The sequence below is a fragment of the Sminthopsis crassicaudata genome, chromosome 4, assembly GCF_048593235.1.
Source record: "Sminthopsis crassicaudata isolate SCR6 chromosome 4, ASM4859323v1, whole genome shotgun sequence".
NCBI classification, from domain to species: domain Eukaryota; kingdom Metazoa; phylum Chordata; class Mammalia; order Dasyuromorphia; family Dasyuridae; genus Sminthopsis; species Sminthopsis crassicaudata.
Genome location: NC_133620.1, coordinates 37,830,142 through 37,856,544, shown reverse-complemented (window position 1 = coordinate 37,856,544; position 26,403 = coordinate 37,830,142). Strand labels below are relative to the sequence as shown.

At 34.3% G+C, this 26,403-nt stretch overlaps 1 protein-coding gene across 4 annotated transcripts in view; it reads left to right on the top strand.

Annotated features, from left to right (window-relative positions):
* Positions 1 to 25,881, top strand: part of SH3GLB1 (SH3 domain containing GRB2 like, endophilin B1) — a 40,609-nt gene extending 14,728 nt beyond the window's left edge. Inside the window, exons 2-11 of one of the 4 annotated variants that reach the window (XM_074266322.1) lie at positions 408 to 549; positions 2,590 to 2,718; positions 7,733 to 7,866; positions 9,112 to 9,204; positions 13,852 to 13,959; positions 15,280 to 15,303; positions 19,960 to 20,049; positions 20,432 to 20,532; positions 24,718 to 24,949; positions 25,402 to 25,881. In XM_074266322.1, coding sequence (XP_074122423.1) covers positions 408 to 549; positions 2,590 to 2,718; positions 7,733 to 7,866; positions 9,112 to 9,204; positions 13,852 to 13,959; positions 15,280 to 15,303; positions 19,960 to 20,049; positions 20,432 to 20,532; positions 24,718 to 24,949; positions 25,402 to 25,509 — 1,161 coding nt within the window. In that variant the 3' untranslated portion in view covers positions 25,510 to 25,881. Of the gene's footprint in view, positions 1 to 407; positions 550 to 2,589; positions 2,719 to 7,732; positions 7,867 to 9,111; positions 9,205 to 13,446; positions 13,534 to 13,851; positions 13,960 to 15,279; positions 15,304 to 19,959; positions 20,050 to 20,431; positions 20,533 to 24,717; positions 24,950 to 25,401 lie in introns of all 4 variants that reach the window. The other 3 variants (XM_074266320.1, XM_074266319.1, XM_074266321.1) reach the window with 3 other exon arrangements.
* Positions 25,882 to 26,403: the final 522 nt, after the last annotated feature.

Genomic DNA, 26,403 nt, shown 5'->3' with positions numbered 1-26,403 from the left:
TCCTGAAGTTATGAGTTTCTATTGAGGGTATCCTAGAAAGCAGTAGAATAATAGAAAGCAGTAGAATAATATTTATTTGACCTGGTAAGAACTTATGGGCCATACCCATTTAAGATCTTTGCCCTTCACCTTCCCATTATTATTTTGTATACTAATGATTTCTCTCTCTATCCAGCTTCTCCTTTCAGTGATCATGTCACTCTAAATTGTCAGTATATCAGATCTTTAAGGATACCTGACCTCTGTGTTGTACATTCTGATTTTCAAACATGCTGTAGGTGATTAGTCTTTTAGAATATGTCTTAATCACAAGTTGGGGACTAGCTGTGTATATTGTTGATTATAAAGTTACTCATTGTTTTTCAACTCAGCTTGAAAGATAATTTATTTATTTTTATCAAAAACAGTTCACAGAAGAAAAGCTTGGTCAGGCAGAGAAGACTGAATTGGATGCTCACTTAGAGAATCTTCTTAGCAAAGCTGAATGCACCAAACATTGGACAGAAAAAATTATGAAGCAAACAGAAGTGCTATTGCAGCCAAATCCTAGTAAGGAACGTTTTTTTCTTTCTTTCTTTTTGGTTCTATTTGGCAAATTTTATTTAAAGTACTACCTCTGCTATATCATCCTTATTTAGCTTTAATGGGTCTTTTAATGATTGGATTTTGGGGATTCTTTCTTTTTGATTGAAAAAAGCATTTTTAAATATAGTTATTAACATGTATCATTTTGTATATTTTCATATCTAATGTATAGAATATTTGGAGGCTTTCTGGAATCTTGTGTAACTGAATACAATCAAAATAAAATTCAAGTTATGCCCAATAATCAATAACAATAATTAAAATACAAGCTCAGTCACTTTTCAAATTATGATCTCAGTGAATTTTAAGAAACATGTCTGGAAGGCCCACAAAAGTAAACAAATCTCCTTCTGTTTGCTTGGAGCTAGAAATCTTTCTGAATCATTCCAGGTAAGATATATTAGGGTTATTTCATATTTGTCCAAACAGAATTTCAGAGCAGGTAATTTTATCTTTGTTTTATAGATGAAGAAATTGAGTCTCAGAAAGGTTAGGTGGACTTGTTCAGTGTTGCTCAGCTTATTAGCAGTGGAAATGGAACTAATACTACGGGCTTTTAGAACCAGTCAAATATTCAATCTACTGTTACAATATTTTGAGGGGGAATGAGGAGAAGAGAGGACACATGACAAATGTTTGGGAATCAGCTAATTCCTAATTCTCCTCCTTTTTTTTTTTTTTTACCATGATATGTTGACTGCATGAATTTGGATTATTATTAGATATTTCATTTGAATTTTAAAATTTTAGGCAGTATTACTACCATGTGAGCATCAAGTTCACGAGTGATTAGAGGTACTATTAAAGGTTCTAGATTTTTTTTTAGGTTATGTAGTTTTGCTTTGCTTTTTTAACAGACATTAAATGAGATTTAGTTTCATTAATGTTAGTCTTTCATGCTTATGTAGCTAGTCCATAGTTTAGAAGGAAGGAAAGAAATAATAAATATTTTTATTTCAGTGCCTTCCTTTATAACAAAATTTCTTTTATATGTATTAGTAATCCACAGTCAGATAATCCTGAAGTCATTCATTTTTACTTAAAACCCTGGTTCTACTTTAAAATGAATTTTATTAACACTTCACAGTTGCCTTTTAACCAGATTTAACATAAAGTTATATATCAATCCTAAATTCAGTACTTGAAATGTGTAAGCAGCCCTTCATTCTCCCAAATCACAAATATGTCTAAGTATTTTCTACTATGCAGCAAAATCTACCATAGAAATCATTATTACTCTAGTATTAGCATCCAACAGAAGTAAATTTTTTGCAGGAAGATATGAAGTATGAAACTGTTTTATTGATCCAAACTAAATTAAATTTAATACATGTGTATTATTATTGCTAACATCAGGTCAATTTCTTAGTCATTTCATAGTCTGAACTGGCTCGTTTACAGATTCTCACATCTATATTTAGTCTTTGAGACTTTTAACCGAGCCTAACAAATTAGTTTAAGAAGAGACTTGTATGTTATTCTCATTCTCTAATAGCTTTTCTCTTCTAAACTTAGAAAGAGTTTATATTTATGTTTTCTAAATCTGGGATACAGAGCTATCAAATTGTGTTTCATTCAAAGGCAAACATTTAGTAGATTTGAAAGAAAAGTCTAAATGTACAAAGGAGTTTTGTACTTGAAAATAGCTGTTCCTATCAGACTTTTTAAGAACTTAAAATCCCACAGGATTCTTATATAATAACCCTAGGAAAAGTTTTGCCTTTTAAAATAATTTGTGTCCAGTTATTTTTAATAAGTTTAATTCCTGATTTTAAAAAGACATTGTAAATAAACTTCTAAAGAGGAAGAATATTGGTGTGTTAATATTTTGATGGTCAAATAAAATATTGTGCTATTTTTTTTACAATCAATAAGATCTATGTTTTAATATGTGCTGGTACTTGTTTGAAGAGATAGCACAGTTCATATCAAAATACTTTTTAAAATAATTTACTAAAATAAAAATAACATCTTAATTTGTTTATAATCTTAACTTTTTCCCAGATGCTAGAATAGAAGAGTTTGTTTATGAGAAGTTGGATAGAAAAGCTCCGAGTCGTACAAACAACCAAGAAGTCTTGGGGCAATACATGATTGATGCAGGGAATGAATTTGGCCCAGGAACTGCTTATGGTAAGTGAAAACTAAAAAGATTTGATAAGAAATACTTCATAATAGGATTGGATCCTCATTTAGGACATCTTATTTGAAATCACTTTAGTTTCAGATATGGGATATTCAGTTGTTACTGCACAATTTAATAAATAAATAAATAATTTAACAGTAGCCATGGAATTCTGTAAAAGTCTGTCTTAAAATTTTTGATTAAGTTCTTTGGTTAGAAGATTCTTTTTTTTTTTTTTTTTTTTTTAATTTTTATTGTACCATTCATCCTTAAGCACAAATTTTCATTTGAATACATAGTCTGATTAAATTTTTTCTGCTATGAACAGGTCCTGAACAGATAATTTTATATGTGAAATATTTTTTGAGTAATTGAAACTCGAACAAAAAGTGAACTGAGTATTGAATTTGAAATACAATATTTTTACATTTATGATTCCATAGGCTTCATTTGTTGAACTGAAAATTTAGATTTCTTGGAGGCCCAAAGATATTTAAAATTTGATTTACATAAACTTTTGGACTTTTTAGTTCTTAAGATATAGAAATCTCTAAACTATGCTTTTTATAAAGGAAAGAATTTAAATCATTACTTCACAGTTTTTAAGGTCATCAAAATCTATATCATAGTCAGATGTCAAATAAATCTTTGTCCCTACCTCTTTTTAATCACAAACTTCTAGTAATGACTTTAAAAATCAGTAATTTTACTCACTGAATTTTATATTTGAAAGCCACCTTGAAAATGATCTGATTCAACTCTTTCATTTTACAGAAAAGAAGAATCAGCCCCTGATAGCCAAACAAATGCATTTAGCTTAAGATCATTCTAGTTAGTGTCAGGGTTTGGTCCAGGCCTTCTTTCTCTTTTTCCATGATGGTTTTTCCACCATCTCATGATGCTCTTACTCTGCCTCTTAGTAGAGTTGTCATTGATTCTGCCATGTGTTCAGTATCTTTTTGTCCATCTTTATTTTCCTTGACTTTTCTGAAAGCATTTCACTGTTACGGGAAGCAACTTGCTAGTGGCTTCTAGGTGTTACAGGAGCCACCAGAGAATGGCTGCTGGGGAGCTAATTCTGACCAGCAGAACAGATCACTTCATATGAGAGGATGATAATCATAAGAAGAGACTGAGAGGCAGGGGCATTCTCTGTCCTCCCTCCTCTTTCCTCTTGCCTCCCATTTATTTCATTCTCAATCCACAAGCCACATCTGTGTCAGTAAAGGCTGATTTGCAATTCCTTCAAGTGTGTTATAATTCACAGCTGTGGGGGCTTTTAGAGAATTGACCTGCCTCTTCACACTTAGGTGTGGTTCTCAAATTTAATTAAATTCCATCTTCCTCCTGTCTCCTTTGGCTTTTATGACACTGATTTTTCTTCTTTGGTTCCTTTTTTTTCTCTTTCACCATCTCAATTCTCTCCTTGGCTTTCTTCACACAATATTTTGTCCGCTTCAATTGCTATATCTCTATTTGGATAACTCCTATTTCTATGACTCTGACACATCCCAAGGTTCTTAGGGTTTAAGACATCTTCACCTAAATGTCCAACTAACACTCAAACTCAATTTTAAAAAAACTAAACATATCTTTTTCCTCACTACCCCACTTCCCCCTCTTCTCCCCTTCCCCCTCCTCCCCACCCCTTAAAAGCTCATTGCTCTTCCTTCTAAATTTCCTGTATATTGTCTATACCACCATCTCCTGGTCATCCAGACTTGGAACTTCAGTCATTGCTTAGATTATTCCTTGTCCCTACTACTTCCCAGTTGCCACATCAGTTGTTAGAGTCTGAGGTGTCAGAGATCCAAGTAGGAGAGTCCTTTCTATGGGCCCCATGGCCAGCCGTGGCAGAGGTTTGGTGCCTCCCGAGGCAAGCTGAGCCCACTTTGGGGGTAGTCCTATTTACCAGAAAGTTCTTCTTGACCCACAATCTCTGCCTTTACAGCTCCTCTCCATCGTTCCCAGTTTTCCCTCAGAGCCAATCAGAAAAAGTTCAGTCTCCCTAAAATATTTGAAGACTGGTTTCCTGTGCTTCTCCAAACTAAACATCCGTAGTTCCTTCGATTTTGTATTGGAAAACAGTCCCCAGTCTCCTGTCTCTTCTAACCATGTTCCTCCTTGCCAGGGTCTGTACAGCATCATGTGATGCCCAGATCTGGTCTGATCAAAGCAGAAGACAATGGGATTGTTATATCCTGGTTGTGGAGCTCCTGTATCACACGGATTAAGATTTGGGGTTGTGTCTTCTAAGACTTCACACCATGGTTCTCTAACCATGCTTCCTCCATCCTGTTCTCGTATAGTTGGTGCTTTTGAATCTAAGTGTAGGACTTCTCATTTACCCCTATTATGAATTCCGACTAAAACATCCAAGTGCACCCTTCCTTTATGACATTTTCAGATTTGATAATCAGACCTTCTATTCCTTATCCAGGTCACCTCATTTCTAAACTCCTGCTGCTGGGTCTCCCTGATTCAGCAGTCTCCTCACTTCAGTCCCTTTTTCAGTGTCTGAATCAGTTGTCAAACTGACTATGTCATGCTCTTATTCAGTTAACTTCCTATTCTCTCTCACCTCCAGGATAAAATTTCCTATTTGTCCTTCAAAACCTTTCATTACCCAAGACAATTTTTACCTGCACAATTCCACAGTCTAGAGAGGCTGACCTCTTTGCCTCTGTCTCCCAGTTCTAGCACATTTTCATTGGTTAGCCTAGCTTCCTTCAAGTTTGAACTAAAATCCTCTGAAAGAAGCCTATTCTAAGTCCTTTTTAGTCTTCTTTTTGTAATTTATTTCCAGTTTGTCCTGTTTTTAATTTGTTTGTACTTAGTGGTTTACATATTGTCTCCCCCGCTAGACTATGAGCTTCTTGAGAATAGAATAGGTCCTGTCATACTTTAGTTCCTCAGTCCTTAGCAGACTTTCTGGGTATATCATAGGCACTTAATAAGTACTTGTTTTGTTGACTAAATACTCACAAAATATCCCTTTAATAATATGTCATATTATTTCCAAGAAGAAATTAAGCCCTTTGGCCTATAGTCCATCCTCTTCCTGTTTTGAAAATTTTGTGACATATATTCTTTTTTGTGTATTTCCTCACATAAGTATATGTCCTTACTGTACTGAGCTACTCATTGCTGTTCTTGGAAGGGTACCCATGCATCCTCTTCTAGTCAAGAGTCATATCCCATCAAGTCCTATTTCCTGTCATTTTTGCTTCTGCTGTGTCCCATCTCTGTTCCCTCACTTTCACACACTCCCTGCCTCTCCCCTGAGCTTGTTCATCCCCTCATAACTGACTACTTTTTCTCCAGTTTCTCTTCCCTCCTTTATACCACAGTCAAAAAATCTTTCTCGAGTCATCCCCCTTTTAAAAAACTGATGGGTGCTGGACTTGGAACAGGAGGTCCTGCATCCAATCTTGACTCTGGCACTTACTAGCTCTGTGAGCCCAAGCAAGTCACTTCACTGCTGCCTGCCTCAGTTTCCTCATTGTTAAATGAGGATAATAATAGTGCCCACCTCACAGGCTTCTTATGAGGATCAAATAAGTCTGTGTGAAGCATTTCATAAAACTTAAAGTGCTGTATCTGTGCTAGCTATTATTATTTCAGTGATTCCCTCAGGATGCAATACTCCTTATTGGGCATATCCACTGGCCCCCAAAGCTGCCGTGACCTGAAGTCACTTTAGGCTAGACTAGCTAGGGCGTCACTGGCAAAGTAGAACACTGGGGGACATTGTTACAATGCAGTTTAAACAGAAAAGTGTGTTGTTTGGACATATGGCTGTTAAACATTTAACAATTTACCCTGCTAAGTTGGGCTTCAGTTTCTTCATCTATAGAATAAAGAGGGGAATTGAACCAGGTGGCATCTGTGATCCCATTCAATTCCCAAGTCTACAATCCCATGCAAGAGTTCTCTTGAGACTTTGCTCAGGTATTCTCTCTTTCCTCTACTTTCCCTTCTCTTTCCTCAACTATAGCTAATGGAGATTGTTCTCTCCCAAATCTCACATGCAGCCTAACCTTTCTCATTCTAAGTCAGTTGTTACTATGCATTTCTTGTACAACTTTTATGTAAGCTGGTTAGCACGGTGGATAGAGCGCCAGGTCAGGAGACTCATCATTCTGAGTTCAAATCTGTCCTCAGGCACTTACTAGCTGTGTGACTTTGGGCAAGTCATGTAACCCTGTTTGCCTCAATTTCCTCATCTGTATGATTTGGAGAAGGAAATAGCAAATCACTCCAGTATCTTTGTCAAGAAAAGCCCAAATCACAGAAAGTCAGATGTGACTGAAATGATTGGGCAACACAAATATATAACTTTTAGATTGTAGAATTCTTGAGATTGGGAACTCTCATTTTTGATAATTCAGTTAATACAATATTTTGCACCTAGTGGGTATTGTTACTAAATGAATGGTACCTTTCAAGTGTATATATTTCTGTGATCTATAAATTCTTTATAAAGAATTTTATGAGCATTCACATCTTATAAACAGTTTTCTTCAGTTATTCTAATACTAGTATGTATTTTAATACTTTTTAAATTTTCTGACTTAAAAATAGCTAATTTGTTGCTAACTATAATTATCACTGATTTAATAGGAAGGCATCTAGCAAAAATATATTAATAACTTTAAGCTATTTCTTGGTTTAAAAATTAAACTAATTCTAAGCCTTAGGATCAGAACTTTAGAAGTTGGAAGAGACCTCAGAGACAATCTAGCCAAACACCCTCATTTTACAGAAGAAGAAACTCGGGCACTGGAAGGTTGTGACTTGCCCAAGTTCACACAGATAAGCAGGCATTAGAAGTGTGATTTGCATCCAACTGCTCTTAACTTCAGGATCAAAGTATTTTGGAGGTTATATAGTTTTAAATAATAATTTCATAAGAACTATCTGATTTTTTGAATAGTCAAGTTGCTGCTTTATTCTCTCATTGTATAGGCTTAATTATTTTACACATTGCCAGAAGATGGTAAATAAAGTTTTCTTTTGCAGGTAATGCCCTCATCAAATGTGGAGAAACACAAAAACGAATTGGAATGGCAGACAGAGAACTGATTCAAACATCTGCAATAAACTTTCTTACTCCTTTAAGAAACTTTATAGAAGGAGATTATAAAACAATTGCTGTGAGTTGGAACTTTTTTTTTTTTTTTTTTTTTTTTTTTTTTTTTTTTGTAAAATAGTAAATCTTTATATATTCACACTGTAATAAGTATTGGCAACTATACTCACCTTCTTAATGGTTGATTTCAAAAATCTTAATTGTATAGATATAATAGGCACAGTAATTTTAAAATAAAATATCTCCAGTTATACTCTTTGTTCATCATATGTAGCATTGAAGTGGGAATTAAAAGTTGGGCCAAAGTAAAGAACTAGTGTGGGTAAGACAGTATTAGTATTAAGCAGCTCCTTGTCTCTGTCCATGAATGGATCTATAATGGGATTCCTAGAAATTCAAGGAAAGGCAAAGACTCTGAGCTATCATTTAAGTAGCACCTATCTTAGGACAGTTTTCAAAAACACACTGTGACTGTTACCCTATATGTCTGAATTCTGGAGGCTTATACAAATTCCATATACCTACCTTTTTAATCCTTAGGGCAACCTAATCAGTGGGCAGATAGACTTGTGGAAATTATGCATCATTTCCTAAGAAATATGCTGAAACACTACATTATGGGAAGAAGCAAATTCTTCCCAATTGTTTTGACATGTTCTCTTTCCTGCTTTTCCCCCAGCAGACCCCACCCTCTGTGTCCTTTAGGCTAAAGCCTACTTCTTTATGCCCTAGAATGAAAGTAGGGAAAAGCTGTCATCTTGATTCCACTTTGAGACCTTTTAGCTAATTTGCAAGAAAACCTTCATTCTGAAACACTTTGGCAATATGTTGTTTTTAGAAAATGTTTGTTGGTGTGAAAATTAAATGTCAATAGCATTTTGATTTTCTTATAGCATTTTAGCCTTACTCAAGAGAAGTGTGCAACCTTTCTTCTTTTAAAAATATTATTGATATTTTTATCTTTAAAAGTTTATCAAAACTAAATCTACATATCAACTGAGAATATTTGCTATTCCCCACACACATGGGGCCTAACCTCTGTGAAGATGGAAAGGAACTCCATTTTTCATCAGCTCTCCAGGATCAAGCTGGGGTTTCTTAACAGCATTCAGTTTTATTCCTAAATCTCCATTTTTATATAGGAGGAAACTAAGATTTAGAGAAGTCAAGGAATTTGATCAGGGTCCCCTTACTCTACGTCTAGCATTGTACCATTGCACTTCTGAAGTGCCTAGAGAAAATGTATCATCTACTTTTTCCTGCATGCTGAATTGTTAATTCTCTAAAAGGTCCTTTTTCATATTTACAGAAAGAAAAGAAACTACTTCACAATAAGAGACTTGATTTGGATGCAGCAAAGACCAGACTAAAAAAGGCAAAAATGGCTGAGGCCAAAGCAATAGTAAGTAGTGTTTTGGAGTCATCATTAACCCCTCCAAAAAAGCCTCATTTTTAAAAAGTACTCAGAATTGTTACTGTATCACATGAGGTATGTATGATTAGAAGAAAAATTTTTTTTTATTTTGAAATCAAATTCACCCATATTTCACACCCCAAATTATTATTCTCTTTAGAGTAATGAGACTCTCTATGTATCTGTTATGTTGCTCTTTCTGCAAATAATCATTGGCATTGCTTTAGAGCTCTTATAACATTCATTTTAATATCTTGTCCTATATCATGTCCTAGATGGAAAATGAAGAGGATAATGACTAAGACATAGCCCTTTTTAATCAGTGGATACAAAAGAAAGGGGATCTCCAACATTGTGTTTTGTGTTTCTTGACAACTGTTGAAGATGGTACCTAAAGGGAAACTGGGACAAGATCTGCTTTTTATTCCTAACCAAGCAATAGCATGAGTTTTAACTCTTAAAACCAGAGGTTATAACTTTTGAAATAATAATTATTATTAACATTTATGTAGACTTTAAGGCTTGTGAAATGTTTGACATATTTTAAATCCTTTTTAACAGCTACTTTGTGGGAAATAGGTGATATTCTTTCTTCATTTTGTAAATGAGGGAACCAAAATGCATGGAGGTTAAATCACCTTTCCAGGGTCATACAGTAAGTATATAAGATTAGATTAGAACTCAGGTCAAAGCCAACACCCACCTTTCATCTTCTGCATCACCTAACTGCCTTTGAAGTTATTCATTTTATCCATTTATTAGTTTCTAAGATAATATGCAAGTTAAAGAGTTATCGAAAGCACATTTTTACTTTTAAAACACAAAATTCCTAGGGCTTGCTACAGTAATATGTATGCAAGTTAAATTGGGATAGTGGTCTTAGGTAATTTTGCTCTAATTGTTACTATATCACATGAGGTAGTATGACTAGAAGAAAATTGTTTTTATTTTGAAATCAAATTCACCCATATTTCACACCCCAAAATATTATTTTATTCATTATTAATGAGTAATTATCCTACTAAGCAATTTTGAAACCCTTTGAAAGAATCCCAGAGCTTTAGTATTTATTAATATGAAAGAATAAGAATTGGAATTCTGTATTAGCTATACATTTTACTTTGAGATATATCCTTCCAATTAATTATTTACTTAAACTCTAATTTGCCTCTGTAAGTCTATTTTAAGGTGTTACAATTTTTTTTTTTAAGGACTGACTTTTATTATTTTGTAACTTTATTAATGCCAATTTGCACCTACAACAAAAATTCTTGCAATTTAGTTCTTCTGGAGCAGCTAGGTAGTTCAGTGGGTAGAGTACCAGCCCTGAAGGCTGAGTTCAAATGTGGCCTCAGACACTTAAAACATCCTAGCTGTGTGACCCTGAGCAAGTCACTTGACCCCAATTGCCTCAGCAAAAAAAAAAAAAAAAGAGAGATTTAGTTTCTTCTGTCACTTTATTACAAAATACAGTTTTTCCTTCATATTCACATGACGAGACATTTTCTACGAATGAAACTTTTTGCCTTTGAAAAACATTTGACAGCTCAGAGCTTGCTATAATTCTTCAAAGGAAGCAGAAAGTGGAAGTTCTTCCGATAATCCTGTAGCTTAAAAGAAGAAAGGGACAAACTACTTGTAGGAAAATATATGCAGGTTAAAAATTCTGTAACTAATTGACTGGGGAAACTCTTACAACAAGCTTTCTAAAGTCTAAAGAGGTATGCTGGGAAAGCCACTAATAAAAAAATCTAGGAACCTGGGGCAAGGTGCAAACATAGATTCAGCGTTATGAACAAGTGCAGTGTGAGTAAAAATTTTTTTTTCCTCACATACTTCTAGGTGTATAATCTTGATTCCAAGTGCTGAGATAGATTTGGATTTGGATTTCTACAGTGTCATTGAATTGTAGATCTTAATATTAGCTTTGTTTTCAGAACAAGTTTGCTTGTAAGAAAATTCAGTGTTGCTAGCTAACTAAGTTGACTGCAATTTTAATCTTACAATAATGAATCACAAAGCAAATTGTGGATTTGATGAAATATCAATAGAATTGTTAATCTGCAGTTTGATGTGTTGAAATTTTAGCCTTTTAGAATTTGATTTTGAAAATTTATAGTTTGAATAGAGATAATTTAATTCTAACTTCTCATTTCCAAAATAAGAAAATTGAGGCTAACATTAAGTGGCTTGCCCATGGTTAAGCTGTTTTTCTTGTATCTTCATCTCCAAAGGCCTTAGTTAAACATTTATTGTCATTAGTTTAGTAGACATTTGCTCGATGTATGTCCCTATGGAATAGGTTCTGTACTCCTGTTCAGATGAACAGTGTATTATTTCTTTATGATTAGATTGCTTACACAAAGGTCTGAGAGCATAGAATTTCATAAGTAAAAAGATTGGAAGGTCCTGCCATGAGGTCTCCAACAAGCGCTTGGCAGAACAAGTAAGCCCTCCTCCTTCAACTTTCCCCTTAAATCCAGGGAGCTGAGAACTTGAACTTGGTGCTTTTCCAAGTTTTCCGGTTTGTCATATCAGTGTCGGAGAGAAACTATATATCATTGATAGTCCTAAGATGTTGTTATAACTTTGATACATGTATCATTCATTCCCTGCCTTGAATGACTGGGATAATGACTGGATGTTAGTTTTCACCTAATTTAAATGGAGAGATGAGATTATATCTCTTGAGTTTCCTTCTAGCTCAAAATTGATAATAAATATGTATTTACAGTCTTGTTCTGTCCAAAGGACTTTATGTAGTTATATGTTCTCATTGGTTGTTTCATTGAAATAATAAAAGATACTAAGATTCTCAGCCATATATGCTCCTGAATAAACATGCTAATCCAAGTGATCACTCTCATATCAGAGTAGCAATTCTGAATCCTCCATTGCCATATTTTAGATTTTTTAGATAAAAAATGAAATTTACTTTTGTGTGGCACCCAGAGACCAGTTTGTTTTTTTTAAGGACTGTTTTATCCATCTGATAAAATCAATTGGCACTAAGAGCCAAAAATGCATTACATGTCTTAATTGCCCAGCAAAAACTTTATATTATTCTAATATCTTCAAAAATGAATTAAATTCTGCTGTTTTAACTAAAATATATTTCTTCCAAGGGGATATCATATTACTTTTTATAGCACGTCACAATGTAAGTATTTTTGTAAACTTTATTAGCATATGGTTTTAGATACCTGATTCTACCTATTAGAAACATTGATATGTTTGACCTCTGATTTGACAGCAGTTTTGAATGTTCAGGAATTTAAGATGCCCAATGGCATCTAATAGCCTTCTAAGGTGTTCCTAGATTTGAAAGAGTAAGGGGAAAACTTGCCTTCTGACAGTGATTAAACACTTTAAAGTGTCCTAAATTGCAGTTTTCTAAATTGGGGGGGGGTTCATGTATTTAAAAATTACATAAAAGAGACAAAACTTTTTTATGCCTTTTTACTTCATCCACTTTTCTATCCTTCAGTAACCATACTAGGGAATGTATCTCCAACTTAAAATTTTTTACCCCTTTAATTGAATTGTGTTTGAGTTCTATTTGGTTTCCAAGTTATGAATAAGGAAGAGAATGTCTTCCACTTTAATGCTAAGCTGAAATCCTGCTTTCTATATTATTGTCTCTCTTTTTTTGTAAACGAGCTGCATTTAAAATTTCTAAACTGAGCACCATTATGTTGTTACCTAATTGACAAATATAAATGAACATTTAGAATGTCTGGACCTATTCCCACAAACTGCCATGAGCATATTTAATAAAAATGAACAGATGTGCATGTTTTTCATATTATTTTAGGGAAGTTAAGAACTGCCTGAAACTGGTTAAAAGATAACATTATACCTATAATTATTTATTCATAACAGAAGAATGATTTTTGAATAGAAAACTTTTGACTAGGTAGAACAGATTTAGAAGTTGGTTGTTTTAAGTTTGGCATTTCCAAAGCTCTTTTTTTTCCCCCTTAACCTATCTTGTGATGACTAGTTAAGACTCTTCTACATTATCCTGATTTAAATTAGACCCCCTCCTTAGATAGTGATGTGATTTTTAAATTTGTGTCCTAAAATAAAAATGAATGGCACAAACTCACCACAGTTTGCTCAATTTCTAAAAGAAATCATCTTGGTTAGTGTTGTTTGTACAAAAGAGATAACTCTTTCACTGTGTTTGTTGTTATAATATGTTCTTTGTCTCTTATCTGTACACTTAAGCAACTAAATTCGACTCAACCTGAAGGAGATAACTTTATGGTAAATTTATCTTACATGCTCAACTTGCTGCATGTAAAATGGCTGAAGGTTTGTTGGCCCTACCATGTTTTCTACATCTTTAGTGAACTGTCTTCTCTTGCTATTCGTCATCTCTTTCCATTTTGAGTTTCTAAAGTTAGACATTCAGAATTATATATTAAATGCAAAAATGAACTATAAAAATTTGTCATCAAAGTAACTTTTTTTTTTAAATATTGTGCTTACAAACCAGTTGTTGATGTCAGAATCTATAATCACATACTAAAATAGGCTTTTTCTTCTGCCTTTCCTTGATATATGTAGGCCAATGTTTTCATCAGAATTTGAGCTTTGCTTAGTATAAGAACATTCTCTCTCCCATCCTAGTATTGGGGGTATTGTTACTGCCTCTCAACAAGGAGGCAGTCAGCCAGCAGCTGCCCATCTCCTGCCCAATCCCAGCTTCTCTCTTGTGGGTCTACAAAGGAGCCAGAAGTGAGTTGTTGAGAAGTTTCTTTTTTTTTCTGCTATTTCTTCACAGCTCATATTTCTGCTGTAGTATATATGTTGACTCAAATTTGGGGAAGTTTTTTTTTTTTAACTTTATGGCTAACGTGCTATAATTTTATGTTATCTTTTGAGACATTGGAGACATAACTTTTTTTTTTTAAGTTATTTAAAATTAGTTCAACTTAAGGCACTGAAATCTGAAAGCAGCCCAAGTTCTAATATTAGTAAATAAATACTTATTGAGCAGTTATGATTGTTGGATATCAGTGGCCTGTGCATGTGTTACTTCAGTTGGAATAGTAGAGAATCTCTAGTGTAATTAAACCCACTTTTGGCATGACAACTTTAAAAAAATTAATGCTTTGCCAAAAACAGGGAAACTGCATATAATACTCAGGCTTAATATAATTTTTAAAAAATGATTTCACATACTAAATATATACAATTTGTGATTATTTTTCACTGTTTCTACTACTACAGTTACTGAGGTCCTTTTTAAGAAAATTAGCATATTTTTCAAATAGCAAGAGAATACATTTACTCATTTTCATTGTCTTAGTTAGTAGATAATGTGAATGTATGAAAATGTTTGTCATGATGCTAAAATTAGTATGTAAGTTTAGTATACATAGAATGTTAGAGCCAGAAGGAAAGTCAGAGCATCCAGTAAAGATCTTAGGTTAAATAGAAGGAAAAACAACAACAAATGTTTTCCAACTGTAGTTATGGAATTTGCTATAGATTACTTTGTTTTCAACATTTAATACCCCAGCTTTTTTAACATGAATTATTATTATAACTTGGGTTTATTCTTCTAAAGTTAGTAGTGTCAATGTAAAGTATACAATTATAGCCCCTGTATAATGTTAATCTCATCTAAGTATGAATCCATAATTTGAGCCAGAAGTCATATCGGTAGTTATCTTACTCAACATACTGATAGATGAGGAAACTTGGACCTAAAAATAATTAAAAACTGTCCCAAAATGAAATTCTGGTTTTCATTAATTTCTGTATAATAATTGGTTTCTACAATCCATAATTTCTGTAATTGAACTATTCAAGTGATCATTTTTATTTGAATACATTTATCACTGAAGAAGGTTTTTATAAATTTAACTGAATAAGTTGTTAGAATATTTTAAACTGCAAAAATTTCAGTAACGGGAGGGATAAAAAGATAGTTCTAATAAGGATGCTAAAATAATGTTGTGATTTATCTGTGCAATGATATAGAAAATGTTGTAATCACAGTTTTCTTTCATGGTCTTCAATGATTTTCCTCTAATTTTTAATGCTGACTAGATTTGGGCGGAGGAAGTAACAAAAGTAAGTAAGTCTTTAAACAAAAATTTGTGGAAAAAAAATTCTAAATCTAAAATTTGCTGATCAAATCTGAAACTTATGGAAAAGACACTTAGGGTGATACACTGCTTAATTTTGCTTATGCAACATTGAGTTGCACATTATTATTATTGAAAAGGCAATTTTCCAAAAAGGCATTTTAAGGGAAAATAGTAAATAGATTTTTATTCTTACCATGTAGTAGAAAAATGGTATGCTTTTTTTTTTTTTTTTTTTTTTAATTCAGGATCAGTTTTGGTTACCATATAAACTGTGGAGTATCTTGAATACTCCATTTAAGAGCTATTGTTTCAAGTGTTGGCTTCTACGAACTCAAACTAGTCATATGGCATTTAGGAATAATTGTAATTGGGTTTAATCTGTTTCACAAAGGAGCTGGCACTCATACTTGAGTGATAAAAATTATAGGAACCTGTTCATATAGTCCAGTAGTTCTTAATCGTTCATGTGTCATGGGCCCCATTGTGTTGTCAGAATCTATAATTATAACCCTAAAGTCTATGGCTCTCCTCTTAGAATGTTTTAAAAATATGTGGAATTACAAAGGAAACCAATTAGATTGAAATATAGTTATAAATATTTTTAAAAGTTCACTGACCCCAGTGTAATCCCTGATTTAGTTGTGAATGGATCTCTACCCAGAGATGGAGTTAGTTGGTAATAATTTAAAGGACTCAGTTCTTTACCACGATAGCTCCCCAAAATTATTGAACAACCAGGTCTTCAAATACTCGTCTTTGGCTCAAACATCTTTTCTTAGTTCTTATAGTTTATAGCAGGGGAAGGGCTTGTGGTAGTAATCTAAGCAAACCTCTCTTTTCCTGTTGTGGCTAGGGTTTTCTTTGGGCTTGGGTTTTTGTTTTGTTCTGTTTTGTTTTTTTACTAGCAGCCCTAAAGATACTCATTTCATAAACATGTTAGAAACTTGTTTACATAAGCATCCTTTAGATCCTGCCAGAATATTGTAAGATATAGTTAGGTGACGGGTATTCAGCATTAGTATGGTGTATGGAAAAAGTCACACAGGTAGATTTCCCAGAAGTCTGACCAGTAATTCCCAGGTTGTGGAGAAGAGTTTTTTTCAAGCTGAAGGTGTCCAATCCTATTGTAGGAATGAATGAACAAGCATTTATTAAGTTAGGCAGTCAGTAAATATTGATTAGGCACCTATTATATGCCAGGCACAATGTTAAACCCTGGGAAGACAAAGGCAAAGACTGTCTCTGTGCTCAAGAAGCCTTCAGTCTGATGGGCAGGACCAGAGGTGAAGGGGAAGGAAGGGAAAGAGCTAAATAATAGCTCGAGGAGAGGAATGGCCAGGAACAGGGTATGAGATCTCAGGGGCCAGGGAGGCAGTGGCAGAGTTAAAATAGAAAGCAGGCTTCGAGCTAGCTGCTGAGGAATTAGCAGGAGAGGCCCTAAGCTGCCTGCTCAAACTGATGGAGTTTACCCCTGCTTCTTTCTTATCCTTGTACCTTCTTGGGTTGTGCCTTAGAGCAGGTCTTAGAAAAGCATGCTGGAAAAGGCTTTTTTTTCTTCCATCTTCGACCATACCTCAGTTGTGTTGCATATTGGAGTGGTTCTTCTGTGACTCTTGAAGCGTGCATCTAAATATATATTATATGTCTTAAACAATACATAATATATAATTTAAACTTTTCTTATTTTCTTCAGAAAATGTCAGATCTGTGTCTTAGAGACAGAAATTCAATCCTATCCAAAGCCTTTGTTTCCACCATATATTAAACTAAAATGATAAAGTACGTCTTTTTTTTTCCTACCAAGTTAAATATTAAATTAGACTGTAGTACTCTCCTTTAAGTTGTTTTCCTACTTTTAGTAAGTTAGCTTTCGTGAACTTTGAAATACAGCAGTATACTTTTACTTAAATATCTATAATCACTTCAGTAATAATGACAATTGATATTTCTGTGGTTCCACATGCTGAAGTACTTTATATAGATTTTATTTTTACAAACATGTGTGAGGAAATAATTACTATCGCCTTTTTTTTTTTTTTTTTTTTTTTTTTTTTTTTTCACAAATGAAGAAACCGGAACTCTGAGTAAGTGACTTTATATTTGAATCAAGGTATTTCTGCCTTGCAAGACCTGTGCTCTCTGCTAAATTATGTGAATTAATCTAAATATGGAAAATTTCTATCTTGTGAATGTCTGATTTTGTCATCACAGCCTGGTCACATCATGTCATGTTTTTACCACTTAAGGCCTAAGTCTGACTGGCCTCTGAGATCTCTTAACTGAAATATTTATAAAAAGCCATTAAGCATGTAGTAGGCATTATATACATATGATTATTTCCTTCCTTTTCTTGTGAGGTTAATCTTTCTGGGTTTGCTAGAGTATCATTATCAGAGTTTTACTGTAACATCAATTTACTTCTCTTCTGTTCTTTTCCCCAAAGCCTTGACAATTGCTCAGTCAGCTGTAAATGTACATGATTAAAGATCTAACTTTGAATTTATTGATTTTCCTTAATACCTTTGTTAGATAGAACATTTATTTCTTTTCTTTTTTCCATTTACTTTTCTTGATCTAATTGGTATTATTAGTACTAACTGAAATAAACTTGAGCCTACTGCTAAAGCACAATGTGTTGTGGTTGAGGCCAAATAATTTTTATGACTTCATTTCATGATTTGTTGAGCAATGCCAACATATTGCCAAGGGGCCTAACCCAGTGGTGAACCTACTTTTTCCTTACTTAGGTCAGTGAAATGGAGACTAATTGTCCAATTAGATTATCAGCACCTTTATTTGTTGTTTCTCTTTACCAGATTTCCTACCTATTCATAACTAATTCAAATGAGTGAAGAGTTGAGAAACAGAGAAGAATTTGCCCAGTTAGTCTGTTAAGGTTTTAGATGAAGCTGATCATCTTGTTGCATGGGATTTAGAACAACTTAACTATGGCAAGTGGAAGAGATACAGATATTATGGTTTCTGATTCTATTGATGTACCTCCACTGAGGAGCATAAATGAGTCAATTTAAATGAGCTAAGCAGTTATTCCTTGGGGATTCGTGAACAAATCTATTTAAACAATTTGAGGGAAAGGTATGAGGTGAAGTTAGTAATTGTTGGCAAAAAAAGTATTTGTGAATTACAAAATTCAGTGAACTTTTTTAGTCATTACTCCAGTTTGTAGTGAGTAGTTGAGGGTTGGCTGTAACTTAAGAGAAATAAATATTATATAACTTTGAAATGTCACAGAAAATCTGATGGTTTTTCTTTTTGTAAAATATGCCTTGTGGAAGCTAAAGAAGGAAAAAACTCAGATATTGCTTAATAGATTTAGAGGGAAAAAGGTCAAAAATTTTTATAAAGGAATTCTTTTACTAAGAAACCTTAAAATTGTGCAGCCTCATTTACTGTAACTGATATAATAGGATAGGATTCCAGAATTGTATCTCCAAGATTTGTTTATTTGATTTGAAACTTTTTTTAAGTTTAAAGTAAAAATTAGAGAAACACTCTGAAGATCATTAAAATATTGTTTTGAAAATTGCACTTTCAGAAATCAAATAATCCCTTCCTTCCTTCCTTCTGTTTGTTAAATGCCTGCTATGGGTTAGATACTGGAAATATTAAATATTTTCTACCATTGGAGGGCTTGCATTTTACCATAGTGTAGGGTTGCATTGAATTGATTTTTAAGTGAAAGTAGAGATTTTAAGATATATGGATGAAGAAAGCAGTACAGTCCAGACATGGAAGAAACCCCCTTGCAAAGTCAAGGAGCAAGAATTGAAACACTAAGTTTGGGGAAGAGAAGCTTGGTCAATTTGGCTGGAACATAGAGTCTATGAAGGAGGTAACATGAAATAACCCTGGAGAAGTTGACAGGAGCATGATTGTAAGGAACTTTAAATACCAAATAATAGAGAGGCCCTAGACAGACATGATTTTCTTAATCCTGTGTTTATAAGCTATGTGAAGGATGGATTGGACCCATGAGGAAAGTATTTTAGTAGTTGAGGTGAGAAAGAAAAGTGAAGGCCTGAACTAGGTGGCTATTGGAGTCTCGATTAACAAAAAAAAAAAAAAAAAAAAAAATAGAATTGACATGCCTCGGCATCTGGTAATATGGAGCAAGTGAGAGTGAAGGTGAACCTGAATGCCTAGAAGAATGGTAGTCTCTTAACTGAAACATATTAAGAATAGGGAGGGTGGAGGAAGAGGTGAGTTATGTCTCTTGTTCATGGGGTTTGAGATGCCTTTGGAAGATCAGGTGAAATTGTTTGATCAGTATTTGGTGCCTTAGGACTAGAAAAAAGAGGCTTGGACTTAAGAAAAGATCATCATCAGTTTTGGTATTTTAGATGTCACTGACAACTTGGAAGAGAGCTACTTTTTGGAAAATAAATCATGATTGTTTTGCTTGACAGTGCTTATTTGTTTCAGATTTTTTTTCCCCATAGATTGGGAAGGGGGACAGATGTCAGGGCTTATCAATAGTAATGCCAGAAAAAGGGCCATTGTAACATTTTAAATGCACAGAAGAAAACAGAATAAAATTCAAAAGGAAGCAAAAACAATTAAGACAATTCGAAAGTAACTTTACTACTTGTATAAAAATTTTTTTCCCAAATGTCTTAAGTCTGAACAGGAATTAAGAATAACTCAGAGTGAATTTGACCGACAAGCAGAGATAACCAGACTCCTCCTGGAAGGGATCAGCAGTACACACGTGAGTATTCAAAATCATTCATTTGGAATATCACATGCTCAAGAAAAGCCTAAGTTGTATACTACCCCAAAGGGATGGAGATGGGAACAGGGGCGTAAATTATATAGATTTTGTCTGGTTAAATGTAGACAGTACATCTCTCTCCTTGATTTGCTTTGTCTAATAGAGCTATGCAGATTTTCAAGTCAACTTGTCTTATTTTTTATGTGGTCCTCTCCATACACACTTACTGTTATAGGATTATATTAGTAAAATAAACTTTATATTATTACTCTTCGTAATGCAATGGTTTTCCTAAGTTAATTGTGGATTTTTACAATTCTTCATTAGTGTAATGAAGTTATCTCATACTGAGCTGTTAATATTTAACCTTATCTCGTAGGCACACCACCTTCGCTGCCTGAATGACTTTGTGGAAGCCCAGATGACTTATTATGCTCAGTGCTACCAGTACATGCTAGACCTGCAGAAACAACTTGGGAGGTAACAATGAATGCCTTTTGTGAGCAGAGCTGTAGACCCTCAAGGAGTGAGACTTTACCTGTGCACTGATCTTAGGAATGAAGATGAGAGATGTTAGTCTCTACAATATAGTATCAGTTACTTTTTCAGAACTGTAATTTGGTTCTCATACTATTCTCTTCATATAATAGAATAGTTGCTACATTTAGGCACGTGGACAGTATGTAGATAAATGCTGTTGAGGGAGTCTATTCTCTGTGCAGTGTCAAAAGGAACTTTGAAGGAAAAAAAAGAAAAGAAATGTAACTGGGGCATCATCATATCAGTGTATTTAAGAACGAAAGATCAGTCCAGGTCATTCCAATCACCTAGTTTTCCATGAAAAAATTGAGATGCAAAGAAGAGAGCCATTGGCCCAAGCAGAGCAGATAGATGAAGAATCAGAGTCTGAAGGACATCAGCTGACCATGGCCTCGGTGCTCATGAAGCTCCCAGCATCTCCTTTTGCAGAGACTCAGACTGCAAGTAACAAGTTCAGCATCAAACAAGGAGGTGGCAAAGCCAGAATTTGAGCCCAGCTCAAACTTTCCAAATTCAGCTTGTCTGTGTTGCCACCCTGCTTATGTTTCATAACAAGTTCTTTCTAGAATCCATTTGAAATATATAACTACCTTCTTCTACAGGTATTTTTGCTTCCACTTCAGACCTTCAAAATCAAAGTGATGTCAGAGCATCTTGGCATCAAGAGAATCATAACAGCTGCAGTTTATATCATACTTTGAATTTTGCAGGAGGTTTTTTTTATATATATATTCTTGTTTTATGCTCATAATATCTAGGGAGGTTAGTGCAACAGGTATTCTCCCTTTTTGCAGCTAAGGTCTGGCTCAGAGAGGTTAAGCGACTGCCTAAAGTCATATCTCACTAAACTGCCTGGGAATTTGTCATCTTTAGTCATCCCAAGTCTGTTTGCCATCTGCACATGTCTGCAGGGGGAGAGGCAAGGCAGAGGAACTTGGCAAGGAACCAGCCAGATTTACCAACCCTTCTCCCTCCACTGAATTCTGGGAAGACTTAGACTGGTCCTGAAGAGGCAAAGGACAGGAGGTTCTGGAGAGGGTTTGTTCTGCTCTTAGAACAGGGGAGAGAAACTTGGCTGCATCAGTTTGGATCAAGCCACTAGAATAAACTGTTTTTAGGAAAACAGGATGAAAAATTAGAGTTAAAATTTAAAGGATCTAACCTAGTTGAGAATCACTTTTTTATTCTTTATCGCCTATGCTCTGGTTGAGGAACCATAAGGAAAGCAGGTAGCAAAAGGGTAGTTTGCTTGCTTTTCTTCCAAACTTGCATTTTTAGTCAAGATCTCTGTTTTAACAACAGCACTAAGAAAGGGTATAAAGTTAACTGAGACATTTGAATTTAAAATATGATGTATTTGCTTCTTGAACAATAAATTGGATTTTAAAATATTATATCAGGATAGCTAGTTGAAATAGTGGATAGAGCACCCACAAGCCCTGAAGTCAAGAGGACTCGAGTTCAAAGTCAACCTCAGACACTTAACACTTCCAAGCTGTGACTGCGCAAGTCACTTAACTCCAACCTTAGCAAAAAGAAAAAAAAATTATTTTACAAAATTACATCAGTAATCCTCATTGGCATTCTCATAATAATATAAGAAATTATACTAATTTTAAAATAGGATATTTGGATATAAGTTTAAAACAGGAAAAACTGCCCGTCTTCTCTCTTCTTAATTTCCTATAAATCTACCCTGCCTTTTCAAAACTCCTGTTTTGCCAGGCAGAAAAGTATAGATAGGTCCTATGCGCCTGAGATTAACAACACAGACCTGAGAGAAACAAGAGCTTTCCTCCCTTCTTTTGATCTTTTCAGGGTAAATATGGGGTTGTCACTGAAGAAATAACATCAGAGTTTTGCCTTTTTGAAAGGTAGAACCTAAATTTGGTAGTTGTGTTTGTTTTGATCAGAACTGCCTAACAGAAGTATTTGCTTTTTTGCTTTTTTTTTTTTAACTTCCCTTTTGAAACAAAGAGAGTTGTATTTTTGGAGCAGCCTTCCCTATCTCCACCCCCTTCTACTAAGTGAGCTTAGTTTCTCGGGTTGTAGACTGTCGGGAAATGGGGAACCAGACCTTTTGCTTTCATTGAAAACACCCTCCCCCTTCCCTCCCACAGTGAGGAAATTCTCTCTGCCATTGTTGAGCCAGGGCCTCGTCTTAGTATACCCTTAAAGAAGGCCCTAGAGCCCTAGCACCCTGAGTGGGTCTCAAAAGCAAGCATAAGTTTGAGGCTTCCCTCAAACCCAGATCCTCTGACTTCTGAGACCAGTTCTCTTGGCTCATTTTATCACTGTTGTCTGTTTCATCATAATTAGAAAAAGATTAAGTTAGAGTGAACATAGGTGCAGACACTGCAGTTATTTCAGTTGTGTCTGACTTCATGACCCCATTGAGAGTTTTCTTGGCAAAGATACTATTTAGGTTTGCCATTTCCTTTTATTCATTTTACAGATGGGGAAACTGAGGCAAACAGGGTTATGTGACTTGCCCAGGGTCTTACAGCTTGTATCTGAGCTTGGATTTAAACTGGATTTCTCTTTAATATGAGTATAGGTCATGTGGTTATGCTATAAGTTAAAACTACTGATTTGTCTTTAATTTTTTTCATGAACCTAATATTTATTCAGCACACAGCTTTAATGACTTCAAAGATACTTCCTATTTTTTCTCTAAATAGTAAGAGGCACAGATAAAGCTGCAAAAAATGGAAATAAAAGTAATAAGAGAAAACTGTTATTTAAACAAATTATGTCAAGAATGTCATTAAATTACTTGTAAAAATTGTTCTTGGGTAAATATAAATTCTATTGAACCTTCTTTTAAGAGGTTTACTCTTTTTAAAATGTTCTTGTGGTGTTTGGGAGAAAGCTGGGTGCAGAACCCTAGGGCATTTCCCAGCGTAGTAGATGAGTGAGAATTCCTCTTTGCAAAAGTTTTGCTTGTCAAGTCATCAGGCTTTTATTAAGCAAGTACCATGTTTTGGATACTCTGCTAAACATAGGCATATAAAAAGAGGCAAAAACAGTTCCTGCTCTTAAGGAGCTCACAGTCTAATGGAAGAAACAACATATATCCAAGATACAGTTGGCATAGATGGAAGGTCATCTCCAAGGAAAAGCTCTAGCAGCAGAGGTTTCTGAAAAGGTTTCTTCCAGAAGATAGAATTTTAGTTGGGACTTGAAGGAGCCAGGGACGCCAACAGGCAGAAGTGAGGAGGGAGAGGGCTTAATAGCTGTTTACCCTGGGCGGGGCAAGTTTCTTGCCTTAGTTTCTTAAACATTTGGAAAAGGAAATGGCAAATCACTAGAGCATCACTCCAAAAAAATCGCAAAATGAAGTCATGAAGAATCCAATAAATCTAAAAGAAGCCTAAATAATGGGGAGTGTGCCCACTTTTGTATAATACCATTTTAATTGATATGAATTTTTTTAACTGATTAATACAGATTATACTGGTGCCTGTGTCCATGATGATAATTTTTGTTTTTTGTATTTGAATTTCTAAAGAGAAAATCCTGGGAAGTTTTCACTATTCTTTGCCTACCCTATCCTCCTCCCTTCCCCTCTCCCCCTATAACATTTTTAAGATCAAATGTGAGTTTCTACTTTTCTGGGAAATTTCTTCATACATAAGAAACATTTTGTAAGAAGAAGTATTTTATCCCAAAGGTCTTTAAAAGCAAACTTTGGGTAATTTTTTACTGAAGCTTTATGAACTTTTCCCAGTATCATTGTTTTTTAGACTTAGAAGTGAAAAGGAGCTGGGTGAATAGGAACTGATTGAAGAATGTTTTGTCACTAACCACTTTTCCTCCCAAAATGGAAGTTGAGAAAGTGAATAGTGCCACCAAGTGGTGGCATTATGGTGTTGAATATTTCACAACTGAAATTTGTTGAAATATTTATTGTCTGATTTCTCAAGAGAAAATTCTTACCTTCAGAGTTTAACAACAATCCCACAAGTCTGATCATCTACTCTGAGGAAAAATTGAATCCCTTATTTTAACTAAAAAGTTCATCATTGTGAATTGAAACACTAACAATTTTGTAACTAATTTGTATGTTAATTTTTTTAATAAAGTAATAGAAAAATGATTCCTTGACCATTTTGTTTTCAACAGTTTTCCATCTGCCTTCGTATCTAACAATAATCAACCTTCTGCAACTTCCATGTCAAATGCCTCCGTTTCCTCATCAACCGCAGTTACCACCTCTCTCTTGCCTTCAACAAGTAACACAATTGTTACTCCTACCGTCAGTGACTTGAAGGAATCCAGTGGAAGTAGGAAAGCCAGGGTGCTTTATGACTATGATGCTGCAAACAGTAGTGAATTATCACTTCTCGCAGACGAGGTAAGGGATATGACTTGTATAAAGACATATAGGGCACCAACTTAGGACATACCCTCTAAAACAAGCATGACACATGTGGACTCCCAAAGTGACATGTAGAAAATCCATTTTTTCAAGCATGACTGGATTTTTAATGGTTTATGTTATTGTCTTTATTTTCTTGGCTTAAAATCTTGAATAACAGAATAAGATCTCAAAAAAGGGATAATGTGGTGCTTTTTTGGTGTTTGGAAACGTTGCCCTATGAGACATTGCATCTTTTGATAAGATTATAATGTTGGTTAACTCCTTTAAAAAATGAGAATTTGAGCCAGACCTTGAAAAAATATTTATTTTTTTTATAAATAACATGAATCACAAGGGTAATTATGATCCCTGTCACATTTTATTGATAAAATTAGTAACTACAATTTTCTTTTCTTTCTTTTTTTTTTTTTTTTTTTTTTTTTTAGGTGATCACAGTTTACAGTATCGTTGGTATGGATTCAGACTGGCTGATGGGTGAAAGGGGAAATCAAAAGGGCAAAGTACCAATTACTTACTTAGAACTGCTCAACTAAGTGGGGGGCCTCTAGACAGACTACCAGTTATGACATGATATTTATATATGATTAACTATGTAAAGCAGGTTTAAGTGTCTTCCATGTTAATGTCTTAAGAGACTCAGAAACTACCAGCCATCAGAAATAGGCTTTTCTGCCAATAATGTTGCATGGTAAATTTTTCATTGCTTCAGATTTGGTGTTAAGAGCTTTTTACTTCGTGCCAAGGATGTTTTCTTACAGGATTTTCTGTTTCTACTGAAGTTTTCACTAACAAGCGGATTCTACTTTTGAGTAAACTAGATCGAAAGCAGGAGATCTGTTTTCTACTGAATTTTTCACTAATGGCAAGCTTCTTCCTTTATGTAAAATAAATTTATTGTGAATTGATATCAGCTTTGCTCTTTTTATTATTATTATTACATACAGGTAGCAAACACAAAATTGGTTATGCTTCCTAGCTAGAATGTTTTTATAGATACAACTTTTTGACCGAGAGTACAAAATTGAAAGTGTCCATAAAGATCAGAAATCCACATTTTTATTGTATTATCAGAGTAAGCCAATTCCCATCTAGAAAACATTTAAAGTTTCAATTGAAAGTAGAAAAGTAGAAATATGCTCTAAAAGCATCTACAGTTATTTGGGGATACTAGTTTCTCCTAAGTTACCAAAAAAATTCACTCTCTTTTAAAGCGTTATTACTCTTTGACAGATGAGAATCTATAACTATCAGCATAGGCCTTTGAAAGTAACTTGATAGTAACAAACACTTCATATTTTGTTTATTTATGTTTTTTTTCACACCATCATTTTCTGATTGCACACCAGTTGGCAGATTTACTTGAGACAGCTTCTATTCAATTGAATATCACTTAGAGAACACTATAATGTAAGTAACAAGATTATTTT